The sequence below is a fragment of the Ovis canadensis genome, chromosome 12, assembly GCF_042477335.2.
Source record: "Ovis canadensis isolate MfBH-ARS-UI-01 breed Bighorn chromosome 12, ARS-UI_OviCan_v2, whole genome shotgun sequence".
In the NCBI taxonomy this organism is placed as follows: domain Eukaryota; kingdom Metazoa; phylum Chordata; class Mammalia; order Artiodactyla; family Bovidae; genus Ovis; species Ovis canadensis.
Window position 1 is genome coordinate 90,258,404 of NC_091256.1, and position 23,900 is coordinate 90,282,303.

Consider the following 23,900-nt stretch of genomic DNA (forward strand, 5'->3'; position numbering starts at 1 on the left):
GAAGCCGGTCAGAGGTCGTCCGCTTCTCTTGTTGGCCTGTCCTTCTCGTCTGCGTCTAGAACAGTTGCCTCTCCCCCCCTTATTTTATTATTCAATCATGACATTAACATTTTTGAGGAATGCAAGCAAGGTGGCTTCTAGAATATACCCTGATCCTGATTTACCTGATTTGTTTCCTCACGATGAGGTTCAGATTGCAGCCTTTGGACATGAATGCCATGACGTGAATAGGGGTGTGAGTTATGTGACGTGAGTAGGTGGTGTGTGTTATATATACATGAATAGGTGTGTGTGTGTGTGTGTGATATGACATGAGTGCTCTGACATGGGTAGGTGGTGTGTGTTATGTGACATGAACGCTATAACATGAATGGGGGGGGTGTGTGTGTTATATACATGGATGCTATGACGTGGATAGGTGGTGTGGTGTATGACATGAATTCCGTGACGTGGGTAGGTGGTGTGTGTTATACACAGGGGTGGTGCTGAATCAGTCTCCTTGTGTCCCGTCACTGGAGGCTCTGAGGGTGACCGCTTTTCCTTTGAAGCTGCGGCATCCTGTGGGCTGATGCTTTGGCGTGTATTGGCTCCCCCAGTGGTCTCAGCGTCTCGGGGTGGCCTCTGCCGGAATCAGTGACTGCACTGGCGGTTGTGATGCTGTGATTTAAGGGATTCTCTCATCCCTTGTCCACCTGTGATTGGACAAATGGACTGTGTTGTGTTGTAATCCATTCTTGTCATTAATCTTTTTTATGCTCATGTAGGCTTGTGTTTGGCCAGTGGGGGCCCCTTTAGGCCGGTTCCTATATCCATTTGACAGTTTTTAAATCCTTTTTTCTTTCTGACACAACTAGATATTCCAAGCTTTCTTTGTGCTTTTCTTATCTCTGACTTGGAACAAGCCGTTCCAAGAAACCAGGATCTGGATACAGGCCCATTCATCGTGTTCTTGCTTCTAGGCCCTTTCTTCAAGATCCCAAGGGGGCTGCTGAACCCTGATCATGTATGGTCGTCCACAGCCATACCACCCTGAACGCACCCCGTCTCGTCCAAACACACTGCCGTAGACACAGGGCTTCCCAGGTGGCTCAGTGGTGCGGATTCCGCCTGCCAAGCCCTGGGTTTGATCCCTGGGTCAGGAAGATCCCCTAGAGTACGACATGGCAACCCACTCTCGTCTGGAGAATCCACTGGGCAGAGGAACTCTGAGGGCTACAGTCCCTGGGGTCACACGGAGTCGGACACGACTGAGGAACCGAGGGCTGGAAGGACATCCACATACACGCAGGAGTCCTCAGTCACCCGGAACTGACACGCGGCTTCAGTCTTCCGGCGAGCGCCAGCCGCACGGAGCTCTCGGGGAAGGGGGCAGTCGCGCCACCCCCAGTGCCCCTCCACCGGCCCGAGTCCCCACGCCTCCGCGTCCCCTCGGCGCCGGGCGGTGGCCGAACCCGCACCGGGGCTGGAGCCCGAGCCGCTGTCTGGGTGCTGCGACTGCGCCCAGGGCCCGCCTCCACCCGGCCCGCCTCCTGATGGGATCGGAGGTGGCTCACCCCACTCGTACACAGGGGCACCGCGGGCCCTGTGTGGGACGCCGCCGTCGTGTAGAGTCAGGGCTGCACCCCGGCGCTCTTCTTGCCGTCGCTGGCGCTGCTGGACCGGAGGAGGTGCAGGCCGGGCTCTGGGGAGCCCCCGTTGGCCTTGGTTGTGGGGGTGATGGCACGGTCAGTCTGCTGTGATGAAGGGCTGTGGAGGCGAGATTCCTGCTAGGAGGCTGGCCTGGGCCCTCTGAGGTTCGGGACCAGGAGAGGCGTGATTTTCGATGACTGGCCACACTGAGAACCGCCGCTGTAGACTACTTCCTTTGTTTACCATGTTTATTTGCTGCTGGCGTGCAGTTCCTGTCTGTGTCCACCTGATAGAGCCCTAGTTAACATCCGTAACTTGCTGTTTGAGGTTGGTTGGCTGTTTTGAATGATGTGTTTCTTTTAAGATTTTTTTTTTTTTTTAATGTGGACCATTTTTAAAGTCTCCACTGAATTTGCTACAGTACTGCTTCTGTTTTCCCACATGAAGCATGTGGGATCTTCACTCCTCAACCAGGAATCAGACTCTACCCCTGCGCTGGATGAAGGAGTAATGAGCCACTGGGCCACCAGGGAAGTCCCGCTGGAGGTTAAGTGTGGTCCAGAGGAAGTGCTGGAGCCGCTCCGGAGACACCGTGTCTCTCGTTGGTCTGGGACTTGCGTTTTGGAAGACAGCTGGGCTGGGCTGCGTCTTGCATACCTCCCTTTGCAGTAAAGCTTCATCTCAGTTTGGTTCAACATTATCTTGGAAACAGTTCTCCCCTGGGTGATGATCAGAGTCACCGCGTGGGAGGGACTGAGTGGAACCAGCTCGCGTGCCCTTACAGACATGGGTTAAAGGGAGCCCCCAGCTGCCCTGTTCTGTGTCACGGGGTATTTGTTCAGTTGAGGCAGAATTAAACGGCCGCTAAGCGGGTGTCATTGTGCTGAGTTACCTCCTGGTGACCCTACTGTTTACCCTTGGCTCTCTCTTCACATGTCTGACCAGGAGGGCCTGGGTGAGATAGCAGTGCCAGTTCAGTGTGGCCACAAGCAAATGCATGTGAAGGGTTCGGCTCTCAGACGGGGCCGCCCTCGCCAGGGTTCCAGGTGCACCTGTGTTCCCCGCGGTGTAGCAGAGCGCCCGCCCCCTTTGTGGCTCGTCCAGGTTGGAGGTTGGAGGCAGCATCGCTGTCCCTGGGACAGCCCCGATCCTGCTGCAGTTAGAGCTCAGCCCTCTCCACTCAGTGGTCCTCTCCTTCCGTCCGGGGGCCGCCCGGCGGTCCCCTCCCTCTGTCTGAGGGCTGCTCAGTGGTACCCTGCCTTTGTTTGAAGGCCAGTGCGTTTTGCCCCTAGGACTAGCCTACTTTTGATAGGCCAGTTGTTATTTGTTTCGTTTTAAACTTGTGAGATTTTAGTTCCCTGACCAGGAATTGAACCAGGGCTGTGGAAGTGACTGTGCCGAGCTCTGCCTGCTGACTGCTTGGGGATTCCCACGACAGGCTGAGCTTTTGGTGTGCTAGGATCTTGTCATACAAGAGGACAGACACTATGATTGGAAATAAATTTATTCTGGAAAATTTCTATTCTCATACCAACTATAGCAACCTATGTCTCATTCTAGCTATTAAAATAATTAAGCTTATCTAAGAAAAATCATAAATGATCATCTTTTCAAGTAAACTGTGTATGCCTTTTATCCAGTGAGCTAGTGCCTTAAGAAAGTGAACATAAATATCTGTGGGAGGAAACTAGAATTAATTGAGCATATTTACTTTTATCATCAGTTCATACATAAATATTTCCTACTTAAAGTTATATAGAAAGCAAGCTCATGGAAATAAACGTTTAATTCACTTTTTAACAATGTCTAACATACGAGGCTGTCTAGAAAAATCTGTGTCGCTTCACCTTGAAGTCCTTCTAAGGACACTTTGCAAACACATGGATATGGCTAACAGCCTGCCTCAGAGCTGAGGTGGTTTATGAGGTGTTTACATTGGGAAGGAGGCAGGGAAGCGTCAGGAGTTAGTTTGATTAGGGGGTAGCGGCTGCGATGTGGCTGCAGAGTGCAGTGCGTGCGTTCCGGGCGTGCCGTGCGCTGGCTTGGGGTACTCAGCGGTGTAAGCGTGACCACAGTCCCTGTTAGGACAGTCTCATCAGAAAGAAGCACTGTCTCCCCAGCCCCAGCACTCGCAGCCCCTGACCTGCTCTGTGTCTCTATAGTGGTTCGTTCTGGACGTTTTATATAAATGGAGTAAGAGAGTGCGTGTGTGAGTGCGGGCGCGGCCGCGCCGCGTGTACCTGGCGCATTTTGCTCAGCATTGTTTACCAGGCTCCCGCGTTTGTCGGTCTTTACCAGGGCACACTCCATTAAGAATATCATGGATGTATCATTTTTGCTTACCCAGTCCGTTGATGGCCGTTTGGCCACTACGGATAACGCTGCTGTGGATGTTTGTGCAGAGCCTCTGTGTGGACGCGCCTCGTTCCTCGCCCAGCGCGCGGCGGCTGCGCGTGTGGCGGCTGCGCGTGTGGCGCCCCGGCCGCGGAGCGCGAGGGCTCCTGCCGCCCCCGTCCTCGCCGGAGGCTGCTGTCATCTGGCTGTAATTACAGCCTTCCTGGTGGGAAGTGGTGTCTCAGTAGGGCTCTAAGTGCTGTTTTCCTTGTGTCGCTGTGTAAGTCAAGGATAAATGAAAATTATGGTAAACTTGTTTATATAAATAAGCGACGTGTGAAGTTTCATTTTCTGAATGGGACCTCGCTTTGGCGCCCTGGGGTGGCGCGCGGGGGCTGCTGCGCGCCGTCTCGAGAGCGGGCCGTGCCGGGTCTCCGTGCGCCTGCGGCTCTCTGGAGCCTGCCGGCCCCGTGTCCCTGCAGGGGCGTGGACCCCGGGCCCTGGCGCTGCGCCCCGGGCCGGAGTTCCGGTCAGGAAACACCTTCTTAGGCCTGTAGCTACACCTGATAAAAGGGTATCGAAAGCCGAGAAGTAGTAGAACTTGGGTCTCATTAATCTGTGAGGCTCATTACAACCATCTCGCCAGCAGCACTTCAGTGCTCTTCATTTAGCGGCCGTAACCTTCATTTCTGATACACGCATGTGACTGATTTTTGTCCAGACTCCACCGGTCGGAGGTAACGTGACCCTGTAACCCAGCTCTGGAAGCTGCTAGCGGCCCGGTGCGCTGCGGGCCTCCTGTCCTCGCCTTTCACTGAGACGCAGGAAGCGCCTGCCTTTGCTTCCGTACCCGGCCTCCTGCCGCTGCTCCCGCGCGGGCTCTGTGCTGCCACCTGGTGGCCCCCTCCTCCGGCCGCGCCCAGAAGGCCGCGGGCCGCGGGCCGGCGCCTGGGCGCTGAGCCAGACGGCAGGGCGCCCCCTGGCGCTCTCCCGCGCGCCGGCGGTTCCCTGCTCTGACCTGCGCAGGTTCGGCGACAGAGCGGCTCAGCGCCGCTGGAAACGCTGTCTGGAGAGCCACTCTCAGTGCGGGCTGCTGCTGTTGCTATTTGACCTTAATTCTTGGGGTAAAAAATGGAATGTGTGTATTTAGAGACATAAATCAGTCCAGATGGGTAGCCTGCCGTTCACTTTTCACTGTTGACCTTTTCTAGCTTCATCGTGTAAACAGTTTCTGTTAAACATAATTTTTAAATTCTCACATATTATAGAGTTAAGGGGTAAAAAAAAAATCATGCTCAGATTTGAAGATTCTTAGTTTAAAAGTGGGTGAACATCTTATGGAAATATCTGTAAACAAAGTAGTGGCATATTTTTAAATTTGTTCTTGAATTTAGGAATATTTTGAAGTAGTCAGTGAGATGAAGTTTGTTCTGAAAATATATTACTGATTATACTTCTGTGTAATGATCTGCATGTTATTATAAGGTCGTTTCTAAGCAGGTTTTACTTTTATTCTTCTTCCTCTTCCTCTCTCGTGTATTACGGGTGTATTCAGGATGTGTGTGCACGCTCGTGTGTCTGCCCATGTGCGTGCGTGTCTTGTGAACATTACAGAACGCTGCTGCCCTTTGCACTCAGTACTGTGTGGAGCGCATTTCCTCCTGCTGTTAAATAGCGTAGGAGAGCGTGAACTCTTCACTGTGCCTGTACCATTGCTCCCTTTCTTGTTGCCTGTGATTGAGTAACGGTCAGTCTCATTCACGCAGCTCTTTTTTTCTCTCTTAAACTCTTATCTGTGGAATAAATTGCCAAGAGAAACAGTCTTAGTGAAGAGGACGTGAATGGCTTTACAGCTCTCAAGATGTTTTTCCACGTTTTTGTTCAGAAGAGTTATGCTTTAGACTGCTGTCAAATCCTCCTACTCAGGGCTTCCCTCTTAACCCTCGTGCTGGGAGCAGAGGTGAGAGAGACGGGACCTGCTCCCTGGAGCTCAGGTGAATGGAGAGGACATGTAAACCCCTGCGTGAAGGGTGCACGGGATGGACACCGAGTCCCCCTGAGTCTGAGGGAAGACCCAGGGTCCCCGGACAGTAGCAGCCTGAAAGGGAGGCACAGTGTGGGAAAACACGACTTGAAGTTGACGGTCATGCTTGCACGTCTTTCCTGCATCTGATGCCTGTTTATCATTTCCAGAGCATTTTTCTTGCCTGACTGGCTGACTTAGTTTCTGCCAACTGCATGACACAGTAGAAGGAGCACACGGATTGGACAGGCCACTTGCTCTTCGGAGCTTCAGCTTCCTCACGTGAAGAGCGTGAGTGATGCTTCCTTCTGCGCTTTAAGGGTGATAAAAGGTGTGTGTTATCTCCAGTCTTACTTCAGAACAGATTTGAAATGGAAAAGCTGGGATGTCAGTAAAGTACTCAGCGCAGCATGTGAGTCACCACTGGTTTTCTGATGGCCGTCATCAAGCATGCAGCTTCGGACAGGCCCCTGCCCTCCTGTCAACACTGCTGAGTGTCCAGTGCCCTGGCCCCCACCTCCGAGTCAAACCTAGGTCCTAACCTCCAGAGTCGAGCTCACGCTTCCCTCATTACAGTGAGCAGTAGGTCAGCTCCTTTCCTTCCTTCAGCCCCTGTTTGTTGCCAGGCGCTGTGTCTGGTACAGGGAATGCGAAGGTACCTCCGAAGATGCCCTTGCCCTTGGGGTCTCACTGTCTCACCAGGGAGCCAGTGCCCATCCTGCGGCCAGCCAGTCTGTGGTCCTCAGCCAGCTGCTCACTAGCCTCGTCCGAGGAGCTGTGTGAAGACGCCGTGGCCTGTGGCCCCTTCAGGTAGTGGGTCAGGACGCAGCACACGTGTCGCTGAGTCTATTGTGCTCATCACTTCACAGGGTCGCGTGTCCAGTCTTAAACTCACACACTGTGCTGTGTCAGTAACATCTCAGTAAAACTGGAAAAGAAGCAGATTTCACAAGTGTGCGAACAGCACTCTGCGGGGAGCTGGCCTCCCTCTGTGGGAAGAGCGAGCTGGAAAGGGGGTCAGAGGGCAGCAGCCGGACCAGCAGCAGGACGTGCCTGCACGTGGGGGTGCGGGAGGCCACCTGGCGTGGGGAGAGCGGAGCTCTGCCGCGGCTGCTCCAAAGGGAGAGCCGACGGGGGAAGGAGATGCCGGCTGCGAAGCTGGACTGAGAGGTGGAGCCAGCTAGTCAAGGGTGCTCCCCTTTTTAAGGAGTTTAGACTTCACAGTGCAGAAGATGAGGCCGACTTTATGGGAGTATGAGATGGTGGCATCTCTGATTTGGAAACATAACTAGTCCCCAGTTTATAACATCTTCAGAAGTCACTCCACACGGATTTAAGGTAATATTTTAAAAAAAGCATAGTATTCTTATATTCTTGGGGGGTGTGGAGCCTTTTGTAAACTTGGGAGGAATTGCAGGCATTGAAGAGAACATTAAGATTAACAGGTTTTACCAAGTAAATATTCAATATTTAGACCTTCTCTGAAGTATAATATTCAGTTCAGTCAGTTTAGTCACTCAGTCATGTCCAATTCTTTGCGACCCCATGGACGGCAGCACGCCAGGCTTCCCTGTCCATCACCAACTCCCGGAGCTTGCTCATACTCAAGTCCATTGAGTCAGTGATGCCATCCAACCACCTCATCCTCTCTCGTCCCCTTCTCCTCCTAGCTTCAGTCTTTCCCAGCATCAGAGTCTTTTCCAGTGAGTCAGTTCTTCACATCAGATGGTCAAAGTATTGGAGCTTCAAGCATTAGTCTTTCCAATGAATATTCAGGATTGATTTCCTTTAGGATTGACTGGTTTGATTTCCTTGCAGTCCAAGAGACTCTCAAGAGTTTTCTCCAACACCACAGTTCAAAAGCATCAATTCTTTGGCGCTCTGCTTTCTTTATGGTCCAACTCTCACATCCATACATGACCCCTAGAAAAACCATAGCTTAGACCTAGACCTTTGTCAGCAAAGTCATGTCTCTGCTTTTCAATATGCTGTGTAGGTTGGTCATAGCTTTTCTCCCAAGGAGTAGTTGTCTTTCAGCTTCATGGCTGCAGTCACCGTCTGTAGTGGTTTTTGAGCTCAAGGAAATAAAGGCCCCCGCTGTTTCCGTGTTTCCCCGTCCGTTTGCCATGAAGTGATGGGACCGGATGCCATGATTCTCGTTTTTTGAATGTTGAGTTTTAACCCAGCTTTTCCACTCTCTTTCACTTTCTTCAAGAGGCCCTTTAGTTCCTCTTTGCTTTCTGCCATAAGGGTGGTGTCATCTGAATATATGAGGTTATTTATATTTCTCCCAGCAGTCTTGATTCCAGCTTATGCTTCATCCAGTCCAGCGTCTCTCATGATGTACTCTGCATATAAGTTAAATAAGCAGAGTGATATTATTCATCCTTGACATACTCTTCCCAGTTTGAAACCAATCTGTTGTTCCATGTCTGGTTCTAATTGTTGCTTCTGGGTGTGCATACAGATTTCTCAGGAGGTAGATAAGGTGGTGTGGTATTCCCATCTCTTGAAGAATTTTCCACAGTTTGTTGTGATCCACACTGTCAGAGGCTTTAGCGTAGTCAGTGTAGCAGAAGTAGATGTTTTTCTGGAATTCCCTTGCTTTTTCTGTGATGCAACGGATGTTGGCAATTTGATCTCTGGTTCCTAATATAATATTACATTCCAAATGAAGTAGAAAGTCCAAAGATAAGCTGGAAAAAGGTATTTGATGATGAAATGACACCTAATATATAATGAAATCTTACAAATCAAGAAATAAAAAAGGAAAGGTGATCATCTCACAGAGAGATGTAAGCCAGAGATATCAGCCTGCAGTTTTCTGAGGGAAAAATACAAATATTTGCTAGACATATGAAAATAGGCCCGTCGTCATTAATCAGAGAAATGTGCAGTCTGAACAAGGGGAGGTTTTTAACTTCCAGGCTGGATAACAGATGATAAGAAGTGCATGATGTCTAATACTGACCAAAAATGTGGGGAAACAGGCACCCTTGGCAACACTGCGGGGGCGGGGGGTGTGGGATGGAAGCTGCCCCACCCTTCTAACGAGCAGATCCGTGATGGTTTCTCAGAACTGCACATGTGGCTGCCCTTGGGCCCAGCGGCCCCGCAGTGACAGTCCTCCCTGCAGAAATGCAGGGTGGTGGTGTGTTTACAGCGCCGCAGGGCAGGAGGCAGTGTGAGTGTCTACTCCGCGGCGGCGGGGAGTCCAGTGTTTGGTGAGAATACGTTCCAAGCCATGGACGCTGTTTGGGGAGCAGGAGGGCGACAGGGTGCTTTCGACTAAGAACTTCCTAATGTTGGGAAATTTTAAGAACCGCTCCCCCCCCCCCACCGCCGTGCGGTAACATTTCTGTATGAAACCACCGCTCATGAAAAACAGCAGCAAAGGAAAGCAGTCCTGTGATGGATGCAGAGGGTGGGGAAGAAGCTGCAGCCAGGAAAAGCAGAGGGTTACTGGCCTTGTTCAGGGGTGAGAAGTGGTGGAGTCTGAGCTGGAATGGAGGTGAGCAGACAAGGAGGCTAGACTCGAGGGACAGTTGAGGAGTGGAGTCTGTACATGGCTCCCTGTGGACGAGAGGAGAGAGCTTGCTCAGAGATGACGCTGAAGTCTGCAGTCGTTTCGTTGAGTAAATGACCGTGACCTTCTCAAAACCAGGAAAAGCAGCACAAGGAGCCTCCTCTGAGTAGGAGATGATGAGCGCCTTGAATGGAGATCCTCGGTGAGCATCTGAGTGATAAACTGGTTGGGCTACCTGAGCTCACCCCGGCCTGTGGGTACCATTTATGCTCTCTTATCAAGGCTTATTGTTCCTAACCTTTCGTTCCGCTCCCGTCTGTTGGGCAGTGGTAGTGACGCTTAACAGTGTGAAAGCGGCCATCTCTCAGTGGGATGCTGAAAGCAGCCGTCTCTCAGTGGGATGCTGACGGTCGTTCTCCGTCTGCCTCCAGAGTGCTCACCTGGCCATGATCGACACCCTCATGATGGCTTACACCGTGGAGATGGTCAGCGTGGAGAAGGTGGCCGCCTGCGCGCAGCAGTACTCCACCTTCTTCCAGGCCACAGACCTGCCCTACGACATCGAGGACGCCGTCACGTACTGGATCAACAAGGTGGGTGCGCCTGGGTAGCAGCGGTCTTGGAGCCATGGACGCCGTGCCTCCCTGCTCTGGGCTGAAAGTCTGCTCCCACAGAGCTGGCTGTGACATCGTGACCCCAAATGTGCTGCTGTTCGGAGGTCCTGAAGGCTGGCCCTCACGTGGGAGCAGGGTTGCTCTCTTCATGAGAGACCCCAGAGCGCCCCTCACCCCTTCTGAGGAAGAGGGGCCAGGCTCGCCAGGCCCAGTCTGCTGGCGCCTTGGACTTCCCAGCCTCCGGAACCCGAGAAATAGGTTTCCGTTGCTCACAGGCCACCTGCCTCTGGTGGTGGTGTTGTAGCCGCCTGATCAGACCAAGACAGACTCCATGACTCTTTTGTTTTAAGTCAAAGTGAGAATTAAAGTCACGCAGCCTCACCAGTTCCCATTCCCTTTAGACTTAAAGTTAAAATGGTGGAGAGAGCTTTCATGTATTCCGCAATATCCATCGTTACAGTTTATGACTAACCGAGTTGATATCAGACTCGTACAAAATTCAGAGCACTCCGAGCAGGGAATGTGCTCTGTGGGCGCTCTGTAAACTTTTTTTGCATGCAGGAATGAAATAAGTTTTTCATATTGCCAATTAGATGATTTTTAGGTTTGCTTGAGTGACATGTGAAGACCATAAATAAATAATGTCGTTAGAAAGGCTTGTGCCATAAAGCTGAGCCTTAGAGAAGGAAAGGGAAGCTGGCAGGTGGCAGACCTGAGTCGGGCTGCAGGCCTCGCCAGCCTCTCGTTGGCTTCCAGGCCTCAAGGCAGTTGGATGAGGCCGTGGCTCTGCCAGTTCTGGGAAGCTGGGACCCTGACCTCAGTGCAGACCGCAGTGAGCTCGTGCCCTCGGTGGAAGCGAGCACATCGACCATGGTGGATCTGAAGCAAATTTTCAGCCCTGCCCACGCTCACCGGATCACTGGGGGCCGTCTCAGAGCCGTCATCCCCCAAACCACGCATGGAGTAGGTTTCCTTCAAACTGGCAACCGAGGCTCACGGATACCAACAAATTATTAAAGTCCTAGCTTGTGAATGGGGGATTCTGAGTCAGAGCCAGCTCATTTCTGCTTCTGCCATCTCTCAGGAAGAGTGTTTTACACAGCTGAGTGAGTCGCTGCTCTGAGATCCGGCATGCAATAGCCTCACACACCAAAGCAAGTCTGTGTGTTGTTAATTCCTTGTAACGCTTTGGGTAGAGTCATGGCTAGAGAAGACTGTTAGTAACTGTTAACCAAGTTTCAGTTCAGTTCAGTCACTCAGTCGTGTCCGACTCTTTGCAACCCCATGAATTGCAGCACACCAGGCCTCCCTGTCCATCACCAACTCCCGGAGTTCTCTCAAACTCATGTCCATTGAGTCGGTGATGCCATCCAGCCATCTCAGCCTCTGTCGTCCCCTTCTCCTCCTGCCCCCAATCCCTCCCAGCATCAGAGTCTTTTCCAATGAGTCAACTCTTCGCATGAGGTGGCCAAAGTATTGGAGTTTCAGCCTCAGCATCAGTCCTTCCAATGAACACCCAGGACTGATCTCCTTTAGGATAGGCTGGCTGGATCTCCTTGCAGTCCAAGGGACTCTCAAGAGTCTTCTCCAAAACCAAAGTTCAAAAGCATCAATTCTTCGGCGCTCAGCCTTCTTCATAGTCCAACTCTCACATCCATACACGACCACAGGAAAAACCATAGCCTTGACTAGATGCACCTCTATTGGCAAAGTAATGTCTCTGCTCTTGAATATGCTGTCTAGGTTGGTCATAACTTTCCTTCCAAGGAGTAAGCGTCTTTTAATTTCATGGCTGCAGTCACCATCTGCAGTGATTTTGGAGCCCCCAAAATAAAAGTCTGACACGTTTGCACTGATTCCCCATCTATTTCCCGTGGAGTGATGGGACCAAGTCACCATAAATTAAAACCCATCAGTCCTTCTTTTAAGCACAGAACTGAATTTCAAGCAGCAAAATTTAAAAAACTGCTGATTTAGTTACAGTGGTTGATAATGGCATTCATATTTTCTAGATTGCCATTATTAGTTAATTTGAGCATTTATTTATTGTTGTTGGAATGACCGTAACATCAGTAACTCAAAATCCAAAATTATCAAAACTGTTCTCAAGAAATATTTTATGCACTCAACAGATTGTTTCTTAGTCACCTTGAATTATAGGCTGTTTGAGCAATCTGATAAGTTAGACCTTCTCCCTGAGAAGTTCCTATATACAAAAGTTTTTCATGTATTTTAACTGTGACCTGTGACCACTCTAAACCCCACTCATGATCCAGGGACATGCATAGGAAATCACAGGTTAAGAATTTAATCCAAACAAAGTGTTTTTTACTGATAATGAAAACATTAATTTTGAGGAAAATAGTTTTCACTTATTAGTCCTAAAAGAGATTGTGAAAATTTTTACAGAAGAATAGTTGTCTTGTTTCCTAAGCGAAAGGGGAAGAGGGCAGGAGAGGATGAAATGGTTGGATGGCATCATCAATTCCATGCACGTGAGTTTGAGCAAACTCTAGGAGATGGTGAAGGACAGAGGAGGCTGGCGTGCTGCGGTCCGTGGGGTCGCAGAGAGTCAGGCGTGGCTGAGTGACCAAGCAACGGCGAGCATCAGCGCTGAGGTTGGCAAGTGCTGACGTTGGCAAGCGCCTTTCTCCTGGGCGCTCCAGCTGGCCCCTGACATGTAGTAGGTACTCAACAAGCATTTGGTAAAGTAATGAATTAATTTAAACACCTGTAAATACTGTGAAATACTTTTCTCTGGTTGAGAAAATGAAGTTCTGTTCATTGAGTGGCACTGATATTTGACATCAGAGACCTGAACACAGGCATTTTAAGGTACGTGTAATTTCATTGTTATATTTGACTATAAATTAAAATTAATGTTTTTATATTTTAAGGTAAATGAACATTTGAAGGATATAATGGAACAAGAACAGAAATTGAAAGACCATCACGCAGTGGAAACTCTTGGAGGTCAAAAGGTACATACATGTTCCTAAGGGGGGAAAAGTGCCTTTATGAGCGCCTGTGTTCACAGGTGTGTGCTGTTTGGGGAAATGTTCATGGCTGTGCTCATCAGATCATTTTTGGTGGTCCTAACTGTGCCCTAGGGAGCCTTGCCGTGACTGCCGGGCAGGCAGAAGTGCAGAGTGGAGGTCAGCTGGATGATGGTGTTCAGGGAAGATTGTCAATGATTAGAGCTCAATTTCTGAGCAAATTCTTTTGGCAAAAATAATGGTTCTGTCTTTGTTTGGTAGAGTTATGAAGCAAGAAAACAGTTTCCAATGTATCAGCCTTATAATGACTTGTAATAAGACCAGCCTCTAAAATTATTCTGGGAATTGTAAGCTGTAACATGGTTATTCTGTGAAGGAAGAAGAAACACTGATGTGGATTTATTATTTAAAAATTCTTGAACAGGCTTTTAGAGGTTTCTTCTCCGAAGACTTGTGTGTTTGTTGTGTACTGAAACCTAAAGTATATTTCCTGCAATATAGTATACCTTACACTTTCTAAAATATGTTATAGGGAGAGCCCTTGAAACTCACTGTCCAGCATTTCAGTTGAGGTATAAGAAGTTCTGTTATTCAGAGACTTCATTTTCCATTTGGGTTATTTTGAGCATCTTCATTATTATGCTGCACTTCTCTTCATTTTGGACAAAGGCCGCTGGCCGCTGATGCTCTAACAGGAGGGGCAGGGAGGGCCGGTTTGTGTGTAACCAGCCTTGCTAGGAAGGTTCTGCCAAAGACCAGCAGCCTTGCCTGAATTTGATGTTGGGATCGCCCTGGCCCGCTCGCGCCCTCCTGCTCCTGCGGCCGACCTTTCCCCAGTGGAGGTGGGACCCCCCGCTGCCTTCCCCCGCCCAGCCCCACCAGGTCCCCAGCCCTTTCCCTGACTGCCCCCCTCGCTCGCCCCTTCCCTCAGGGGTAGAAACCCCTGCCTTGGACAGATCTGTTCCTGCTGTCTTGCTCCTGGCTCTGATCAGAAGCCAGGCTCAGCACCATCCCGAGTCCCAGGGCCCCCGTGGAGACCCGTTGATCACATACAGTGGCTTGGCGCTGTGGTGCTGCACGCACGTTAGGAGCTATACGGCTTTCTGTGATCACAGAGGATCCAGTAAACGTCGTTTCTATGGAAACATTGCTCTGTGTTCCGGTCAGCTGCAGATGGAGGTGGTGTTCGGTCGCTAAGTCATGTCCTACTCTGTGACCCGGTGAGCTGCAGCACGCCGAGCTTTCCTGCCCTTCGCTGGCCTCTAAGAAAGGCACACTGTGTGGGGTCCATACACAGCTGGGCACCGCTCTGACTTCCTGGCGCTTGGTCCCATGGAGCTGCGCTCGCACACTTCACAGCCAGGATTCGCTGAGCGAGTGAGCGAGGGAACCGGTGCAGCTCACTTAGGCATCTGGCTTACTGCGCGTTCTTACTCAGCACGAGCACAGCGTTTGTGCCTTCATTTCCTTTTCTTGCCTTTTATTTTCATGTTGATTTTTTACTGAAGTTGGTTGACAGTGTTGTGTTAAATCCTGCCGTACAGCACGGTGACTCCGTCATACACAGGCACACGCTTTTTCTATCATTTCCATTATGGTTCATCACAGGATCTTGCATACTCAGGCCCCTGTGCTGTGCAGGAGGACCTTGTTCCTCCCCATCCTGCCTGTGATAGTCTGCATCTGCCAGCCCCAGACCCCTAGGCCACCCCTCCGCCCCCCATCCCCTTGGCAACCACAGGTTGGTTCTCTGTGTCTGCGAGTCCGTTTCTGCTTCATAGATTGATTTGTGCTGTGTGTTAGGTTCAGTACCTTCATTTTCAAATGAATTTTATCCTTGTTCCCGTTGTTAAGATGTGTGGGAAGCTGTTCATTTCGTGCGTCTTACCGCACAGCTGTCATGAAGAAACACATGGCCAAACGCAGATGCGGTTAGGGAGTCTTGCTCTTACCTGTCAGTGGGAGTTTCAGCATTTGAACCGTATGGCTAGAAACAGAATCACTTTATTCTTGATTTTCATTCTTGCAAAGCAAATGCTTCACCCTTTGCTCCTTTTAGGGAAGAGAGGTCAAGTGGTTTGCTCTTTCTCCTTGCTGTACCGTGGGTAAGAGGCTGCCGTGCCCTTTGCCCCCTCAGCTCCTGCTCCCAAGGCAGAAGCCAGGCGCCCAGCCCTGGGCTCTGTCACTTCCCCCATGGATGGAGCCTGGACTGCTGGATGGGGACTGTCTGATCTCCTGTCCTGTCCAGCGATTATCTGCTCAGACGTTCAGTAGCGTTCATTTTATGAAGCTTCTTTCTGCATCTATCTTCTGGGTAAAATACATACTCTGTTGAGGGATACTTGTACTGTATATTATTAGTGTTGGACCAAAATTTAAATTCCAAAGCCATTTCAGTAGATGATTAGACCATCGTCTGACCATCTATTCCTGATTGTTGGACTGGGCGGTGCTTTAAGAGGGAGGCGTTTTAAATAGTGTCCTAGGAACATATTTTGATTAAACAGGTTACTGATGTTATTTTCTTTCAGGTTTCTCTTTTGGCCTCTGCTACTCCTTTTGATTCTAAAGTGTGAATTTCAGAGAAATAATTTTTTGGTGTAAGCTGCATGAGCATCTTGTATTTTTATTTGCAAAATCTGGCAGCCCTACTTTAACAGTCTCTAGGGGTTAAGCGACATGAAGTCCAGTGTTCACTCTCCTAAGGAGCTTGTCCCAAGTGCTGTGGGAAGTGGGCCCTGGTCTTGGTCAGGAGAGTCCTGCCACTGCCCTTCCCAGGGCCCTTCACTACCCTGGGCCTTATCTCCCGTGTCTGCAAAAACTCAAAGTTTGGATGAGTGGCTTCTAAATTCTGTTACTAAAGTGATGCTCAAATTACATGTAGTAAATGTAAGGGACTCGAAAGGTTAATGAAGGTAGTAGTTGGCTAGCATAAACTTCATATGTATGATCATATTTAAATATTTTAAAAGTTCAGAGATGGTACCGTGACTTTTTTTTCTCCAAGGAATATTTTATAAAGATGATTTGGTCTGAAGTAATTTATATATGAGTTAGATAACCTAATACCATGATTTTAATTTTTGTGTAAGAGGACTGTAAAAATCAGATTTAACAGCTTTGTAAATCAGTCTTGTGCATTTGGACACAGACCCTACAAAGATTTGGATTGGTGTGGACTTAATAGAACTTGCTAAGTTAAGGACATTTATTTTGAAATATTTCAGACTTAGGAAAAGTTGCCAGCTTTGCCTGCTAGAACCCTGTATGCCCTTTTTGTAACATTTTTTAACCTTTCCTGTGCTTGCATGTGTGCCCTTGTGTTACGTGTTGCACGCACAAACACACATGTGTATACATTTTTCTGAAACATTTGAAACAAGGTTGCATATGTCATGGCCCTTCACCCCTTAATATTTTGGTGTGTATTTCCTAAGAACAAAGCTGTTCACTTACACAGCCACAGGACAGGTAACTGAGTGTCAGTATTGTGCTTTGATCAGACTTAGAGCCTGTGTTTTAGTTTTGTCAGTCATCCCAATTGTATCGATACTTTATGCTTTTTTCTAGACTGGGATCTAGGCTGAGATCATATAGTGGATTTAATTGTGTATCTTTTTCGTTTTGAATCTGGAACCGTCCCTCGGCTTTTCTTTTTTGTGACCTTAACATTTTTGAAGAATACAGGGCATTTTCATACAATATCCTTCAATTTGATATTTTTACTGGCATTTCCTTGCAGATAGATTAAGCTATTCTTTTTAAGACTGAAATAGGACGTAAGGTGTATCCTTCTCACGAGATTGTATCCAGAGGCACATGATAGCCATTTGTCCCTATTAGATGAAAATAATTTTGATAAGTTGGTTAATATAGTTTGGTTTTTTTGACTGCATGGTTATTATTTTTCCTTTTGTAGTAATTTGAGAGGAGACACTTTGAGACTGTAAATACCCTGTTCCTCTTCAGCATTTCCCTGCATCCTAGATTTAGCATTTATAGATGACACCTGCTTCAGTTACTGTGGTGGCTATGAAATGGTAGTTTTCTATCTCCATCATTTCTTCCATGTTTGTTAGTTAGGGTACTGTGAGCAAATCTGAGCTCATCTGTTTATCAGTCTATCATCTCTTTATTATCTGTATGAATTGATAGATTCTTCTTTTAAATGCAGATACTTCCGTCCATAGTTACTCACCTGTTCATTTGTTCATTCCCAGTTTTATTGAGATCTGACCAACACAGAGCATGGTATAAGGTGAAGGTATGCGGTGTCACGGTCCGACTTACACGCATCATGAAAGGGTCGCAGCAGGCTTAGTGAGCCTCCGTCACCTCACAGAGACACAGCATTGAAGAAACAGAAGAAACGCTTTCCCTTGTGGCGAGAGCTCTTGGGATCTACCTTGACAGCTTGCATATGTGCCATGAGCAGGGTTAATTACCATGTTGTGTGTTTCATCCCTACTACTAATTATCTTATAACTAACTGGAAGTTTGTACCTTTTGACAACCCTCATCTAATTTTGTGTGTATTTATCTTTGAAATACACTTTATTGAGGAATAATTTTAGTTTACAGAGCAATCCCAAAGATAGTACAGCTTTGTCCAGTTTGCCACAATGTTAACATCTTATTATTGTAATCACAGCCTTTTTGTCAACAACAGGAAAGTAACACTGGTGGAGTGTTAATACTGACTAAGCCACAGGCTTTCTTTAGAGCCCACCAGTTTGTGTTCTGCCCAGGTGTTCTGTCTGGCACCCCTGAATTGGGGTTTGTTTCCTGTGTCTCGTGATGAGACTTTGGTGTGTGGGCTTTCAGAGAAGAGCGTCACAGAGGTGGTTTCATGCCTCATCACTTCGCATCAGGGAGCGCAGGACATGAACACAGCTCGTCACTGATGGTGTCCACGTGATCACTCCGTTCATTAAAGTTGCATCCCTCCTTGTAAAGTTTCCATTTCCCCCATCAGCACTGTTTTCTTTGAAAGTGGGTCACTCAGTCCAGCCCACGCTGCAGGAGAGAGAAGTTAGCTCCCTCCCTGAAGGGTCGAGCCCCTGTATCATTTGGAACTTTCCTCTAAGGGACACTGTGTCCTGTCCGCTTCCTTACATCCTTCAGTCAGTTATTTGTAGCAGTCTGGACTTGTGTGTGTGTTTGTGTATGTGTGTGTCCTGGGGTTACAACCAGTCTGTGGTGTTAACTTGTTCAGATTTCCCAGCTCCAATCACTGGGAGCTGTGTCATAGTTTTCTGAATCAGTAAAAAATTCAAGTACTGAATATTTTACAAGAACTATAGACTAACTCCTTTGCTTACCACCTGTTTTGAATAATCCCTAGTAATTTCTATGCAATGGATTCTTCTAGTATCAAAAACAGGAAGACTCCCGTTTTGACGTTGCTGTTCGTCACTGGGAACCCAGACGCATTCCCAGGGCCTCCTGCCCTGCTTGTGTGCTTTTCGAGACTCCTGCAGACGCAGCTGCCAGAGACTTTGGTTGAATGAGAGGTTAAGATACATGTGACCGAAGTGTTGAGGTTACTCTTCCTGATGCAGCAAGAAAACTTGATTGGAAATGTTCTCTCTTTGTGGGAAGTTGGTATTTTTCTGATTCTTGAGATGACTTTTTCAGATTTTTTAAGTTCTTGAATATATGTTTTTTAGGTTATTTTTCCAAATAGTCTTATTTCTACTGTTAATTTCTGTAAGAAAAACTTTCTGCATAAAAGTTTAGTACAAATTTTAACTCAGATCCCATTTAGTTTGGTTCATTTTAAAAAATATTTATTTAGGGCTGCCCCCCCCCCCCAGAAAAAAAAAAAAAACGGTTCTAGGAAATATAAACAACCACAGATTATTCAGTTATCTGAAATTGTGAGTTTATTAAATTAACCTTCTTGAAGACATAAAAATATATTCTTTGAGACACCCCTGGATAGTAAAAATAATAACATTTATATTCTTTGTGTTAGTAGCTACTTGCTTTAGAAACTCTATGAAAATATTAACTGATAGGAATTGCCAACTGTTCTTCTTTCCTGTTAACTGAAAGGAACTCTTGCACCATTAAGGGAGACCACCATCATGCTCAATTCTGCATTGCTGTTTGCTCTTACGCACTTACAGAACAGTCTTCTCTTCCTTTTGGGACAAAGACTCGGCTTCCTAATGTCTAAGGATTTCAGTGGTTGCAAGTCCAGCCCTAGAGTCTTTTACTCCCTCTTGTGTTGTGTTTTGTATTTTTTAATATGATGTGTGATTCCAGAGCTGTGAAATAAAATTCTTTGCTGCCAAAGTATGCAGCAGGTCCAGGGTATCCTAAAAACACATATCCATGTTGGGAGAGGAGTTGGGGGGAGAAGCTGGTGGTCTTTATCATGAGGAAACTCTATATTTTAAGCTAAAATTTCAAGTATTAACAGTTTAAAAGTGTTTTGAGAACTGTAAATTTGGAGCTCCACTAACAGAAACTTTACTATAACTTGTTAATTTTAAAAAATGCTGATGTACTTTCCCTTTCACTTTCCCTTTTCTCCTGCTGCCTCCTCTGAAGTCTCCTTCCAAATGGTTTTGGAAACTGGTTCCTGTAAGTCTGCCCAGCTTCTTCAGCTCACTCTCCAGAGATGTCATTGCAGAGTGTCACTGTGTTGTTCATGTCCTGCTGATACAGTCATTTCATGTAACTCCATCAGTCACAAGTGGAGATTGGATTGTAAGGTCTTTGATCATAGTACACAATAGAAAGACCTAAAAAAATCTAGCCAAAATTTGGATTAGGTGGTTTAAAGATAAAGTGTGGACTAGTACGTCACCACTTGCAGACCATAAGTAACCAGGTAAGGAGAGTGTGGGTAGAGATTTGCACTGGTTTTAATAATGTCAGTAGACGTGAGTATGAATTGCACATGTAAATTATTTGTATTATCAAGTCATCTTTTTGAAAGAATCATTTCCTTTTGGCCTGACCTATAGAGGATATTGTTTGTGTAATTAAAAAGTGGCAGATTCTGTGTCCCTCTCATTACTGAATCTAAACTGTTAACAGATTCAGTTCTGGTTTGACTACAAGAGTTGATCTTTCAGGGTGAACTCTAGGGGTTCGACCACTTAAGTGTTTTTCACCCTCAGAAACAGACATGTAACTTAGAAGTCCACCACAATGTTGAAAGATCGAAGATAATCCCTCTTAAATGCCAGATGTCTCACTTTGTAGAAAGAGCGGTGCGTTTGTAAAGTGCCGAGCACGCTCCAGAAGTTCTGGGAGACCCACACGACTTCAAGATTGAAAGTTGGTTTCCCTGGTAGGCCTTCTAGGATGTAATCCTCAGGAAGATGTTGCGGCCGGCCACTTTCAAGCCGTGGGTGGTCTGGTCCAGACCGCAGGCCTCGTGGCCGCAGCCTTGGGGAGCTGTGCGCGCGTGTGTGTGTGTGCGCGCGTGTGCTCATGCCCCGCCCCGCGGCAGAGCACAGCACACAGCTCAGGCCTTTGTTCCGTGACCTGGGCGCTCGGCTCCGGCCACTTCCGGCCGTGGGCCCTGGAGGTCCGGGAAGTCTGGCACGGAGCCAGCCACTGTGGCGCGCTTGCAGGGGCCGCGTTCTGTTTCTTCCCGGCCCGAGGGAGCGGGGCTGGGGGGCTCTGGAAGCCAGAGGGGCAGCGGAAGGCTGGCGAGGCCCCGGCTGCCACTCCCCCTCACTCCTGATTCTCGTGCTTGAGTTCTGAACTGTCTGCCAGCAGCACACTGAGGATGTTTACTAACGATTACATAACACAAAATCAACAAGAATTTCTGTGGTGCACGGATGCGGCCTTTTTGCATATCGGTGCGCTCTACCATTAAATACGGACTATAGTCCCTGCTGATTCATAAGAACGATCTCCTCTGGAATTCTTCACAAGGGAAAATGTTCATGAACCTTGTTCTTGAATAGCCAGTGAGGGGATACAGGAATGAATAGTCACCCTTGAATGTGTGTGCTTTTCTGGGGGAAGTCATTTAAAGGAAATCTGACTTCACCACCAAATAGTCTCTTTCAGTAAGTTATTTTTCTATTTTTATTCTCACCAGAGTATTATATTTCATAATTCCACTTTAATTATGAAATAGAGATGATGATTTAGATAGAAGAAAAATTAGTTTTGATTTCTTTAAAAAAAAAACCTGTTTTTAAATATCACTGACCACTGTGATTATAAATCTTGTATTGAAATAGTTCAGTGTGCGTTTCCATTAAGTCTTCAGCATGATTTTTCGTGGCTGAAGACAGCTGACCTCTGGTGACCGCTCGCTGTGTGCCCGTGTGTACATGGCACTTGACGTCCACCATCTTCCTTAGTCCTCCACCATCTTCCTTAGTCCTCCACCATCTTCCTTAGTCCTCCACCATCTTCCTTAGTCCTCCACATCCTGTGAAGTAGGCGCTGTGATTATCCCGTTTCACAGATGAGGAACCAAGAGATGAGCGGTTAGGTTACTTGTCCAAGATCCCAGAGCTGAGAAGTGACAGGAGCAGGATTTGAGCCCAGGTATTTAGTCTGACTGAAGAATCTGCTCGTAAACTCTCAGTTTCACAGCAGGTCTCATTTTTAGGGAGCTGCCTTACAGATTCGTATCAGTCGCACCAGCCAGTCTTTAAGAAACAAGAGCTGCTTCTTTTCTGAGAGGGAGCAGAAATCCTTATACTTGCTCCATTTTGGGTTAATGAAACCTCATCCGGGAGGGTTTTCTCGGTTTCAGAGTGCTACACTGTATTTGCATTGTCTCAGCATTCAGATGAGAAGCCAGGATCTCTTTGTGGTCTGATTCCAGTTCCTCAGAGTGACGGTTCCTATCGCAAGGCCTCCTTTAGGAGTAGTTTCACATTCCTCTGGCTGTCCTTGACGCTGATGATTCCTCAGTCTTTAAGCTCCAGTCTTAATCTTTTTACACAAGAGTGTGCCGTCTAAGTTAAGTCTAACATTAAAGCAAATTTTATCATCTTCAGAGCCACAGGACTGATAATTTGGACATTTCAAATGTCCAAAATCCATTCTGTGATGCTTTTATTTTTAAATTCTTGGGCTAAGTGAATTCACATAAATGAGCCCTGTGGTGCTCTGTTAAGCACTCAGCTTCAGAACCGTAGTGCTGTTGGCAAAGATGGGTCTAGTAGTGCTGTTCAGGAGAGAAGGATGTGGCTGAGTAGCTGTTGTCTCTGCTGACGTACACTTTATTACGACACAGGACCTATGGTACTGTGTCTTTCCTGTATGTTGAAGTACTTACTTTCATCTCTTTTTTACATTGTAGGCTCGTTACAGGAAGGAGCAGACCTTGCTCAAGCAACTGCCTTGCATTCCGTTGGTAGAAAATCTGTTGAAAGACGGCTCGGATGGCTGCGCGCTCGCTGCCCTTATTCATTTTTACTGTCCTGGTGTTGTCAGGTTAGAGGGTAAGTGCTCCAGTGAAATGTTTCTCAACTGTGGACAGACCTAACATATTTAAGATGGTAATATCTAATAAGTAATGAAGGCTTTTTTTAAGAAAAACATTTATGTCATTCTACGAGGGCATTAGTTGAGTGAAGGAATGCTTGGTTTTTAAGTCTTTCTGTGTAGTGACTGCTACATTTATAGGTGTGTGTGTGTGTGTGTGTGAGTGAGAGAGAGATGACCAGATTCTAGCGTAGTTGTGTGCTGGTATTAAGCTACTAATTATAAAGTGAGTCCAAAGTGTGTATTATCAAAATTAATCCTTGTTCTTTTCTTATCTGAAGACATTTGCTTGAAAGAAACCATGTCTTTGGCTGATAGCCTCTATAACCTGCAGCTGATCCAAGAATTTTGCCAAGAATATTTGAACCAGTGTTGCCATTTCACCCTGGAAGACATGCTCTACGCAGCTGCCTCCATAAAGGTATGCCCTCGGCCCCTTCGCTCTAAGGTTGTTGGGAAGAACACACAGCCAGGTACAGAGTCTAGTTAACCATAATTTCACTCAAAATAGTTTTGTTAGGTTTTTCTGCTGATTTTGTTTCGTTGTAACATACACTGTTAGCTACAGGTGTCTTTTGCAATACAAAGAGTTAATCTGTGGTCCTGCAGTGGTTAGCGAAGTGGAGAGGCAGCCGGCAAGTGTCTCTGGGCCCTCAGCAGGGCTGCGGGCTCCAGGAAGAAAGGGTCCTCCTATCCCAGAGCTTGAGGCGCAACCTCCGGAAAGAAAGGGGGAAGGAAATATCAAGGTTGCCTAGAAACGAGCCTTCCAAGAAGTGACTCCTGGCGATATCCTGGTGGCCCAGTGGCTGGGGCTGTGCGCCCCCACTGCAGGGGGTGTGGGTTCGACCCCTGGTCAGGGAGCTGGGATCCTGCGTGCCGCACAGTGCAGCCAGTACATAAATACACGGTTTTTAGTAGATAATAAAAGTGCTTGTTTTTCTCAGCCGTGCGCGGGTCCCTTGCTTCGGGACGCTGTCACAGGGCCTCCTAGCTTCACGCCGTTGCTTCGTGCGCTTCTTCCAAGGGCTGTTCATTGAGGACCTCGCACTGTTCCAGGTGGTTTGGGGGGATCAGCAGACAATCAGAGATCCGTGTCCTTTTAGAGCTTACTTTGTAGTGAAGACAGACGCGTGTCTCAGGCGTGATGGCTTCTGAGCTGCAGGTTCCAGGGCTCCGTGGTGGGAGTGATGCCTTGCTATTCCTGGCAGCTGCAGAATTCCTTCCCGCCTCCTGTGCCCTTGCCTGAAGCTCGCCACTTCTGTGTAACATCAGAGAGAAACAGCTTTGTGTCAGGCTTGGCG

The 23,900-nt window shown here is 47.7% G+C and overlaps 1 protein-coding gene across 8 annotated transcripts in view; it reads left to right on the forward strand.

Annotated features, from left to right (window-relative positions):
* CAMSAP2 (calmodulin regulated spectrin associated protein family member 2) overlaps window positions 1-23,900 on the forward strand; it is a 96,795-nt gene that overhangs the window by 49,920 nt on the left and 22,975 nt on the right. For 6 of the 8 annotated variants that reach the window (XR_011247576.1, XR_011247577.1, XM_069544989.1 and 3 more), the window contains 5 exons: window positions 9,944-10,105; window positions 13,024-13,107; window positions 19,681-19,713; window positions 22,415-22,556; window positions 22,881-23,020. Coding sequence is in view for 6 of the 8 variants with exons in the window: in XM_069544989.1 (XP_069401090.1) it covers window positions 9,944-10,105; window positions 13,024-13,107; window positions 19,681-19,713; window positions 22,415-22,556; window positions 22,881-23,020 (561 nt within the window). In the remaining 2 variants the exon portion in view is untranslated. The remainder of the gene's footprint in view (window positions 1-9,943; window positions 10,106-13,023; window positions 13,108-19,680; window positions 19,714-22,414; window positions 22,557-22,880; window positions 23,021-23,900) is intronic. The other 2 variants (XM_069544993.1, XM_069544994.1) reach the window with 1 other exon arrangement.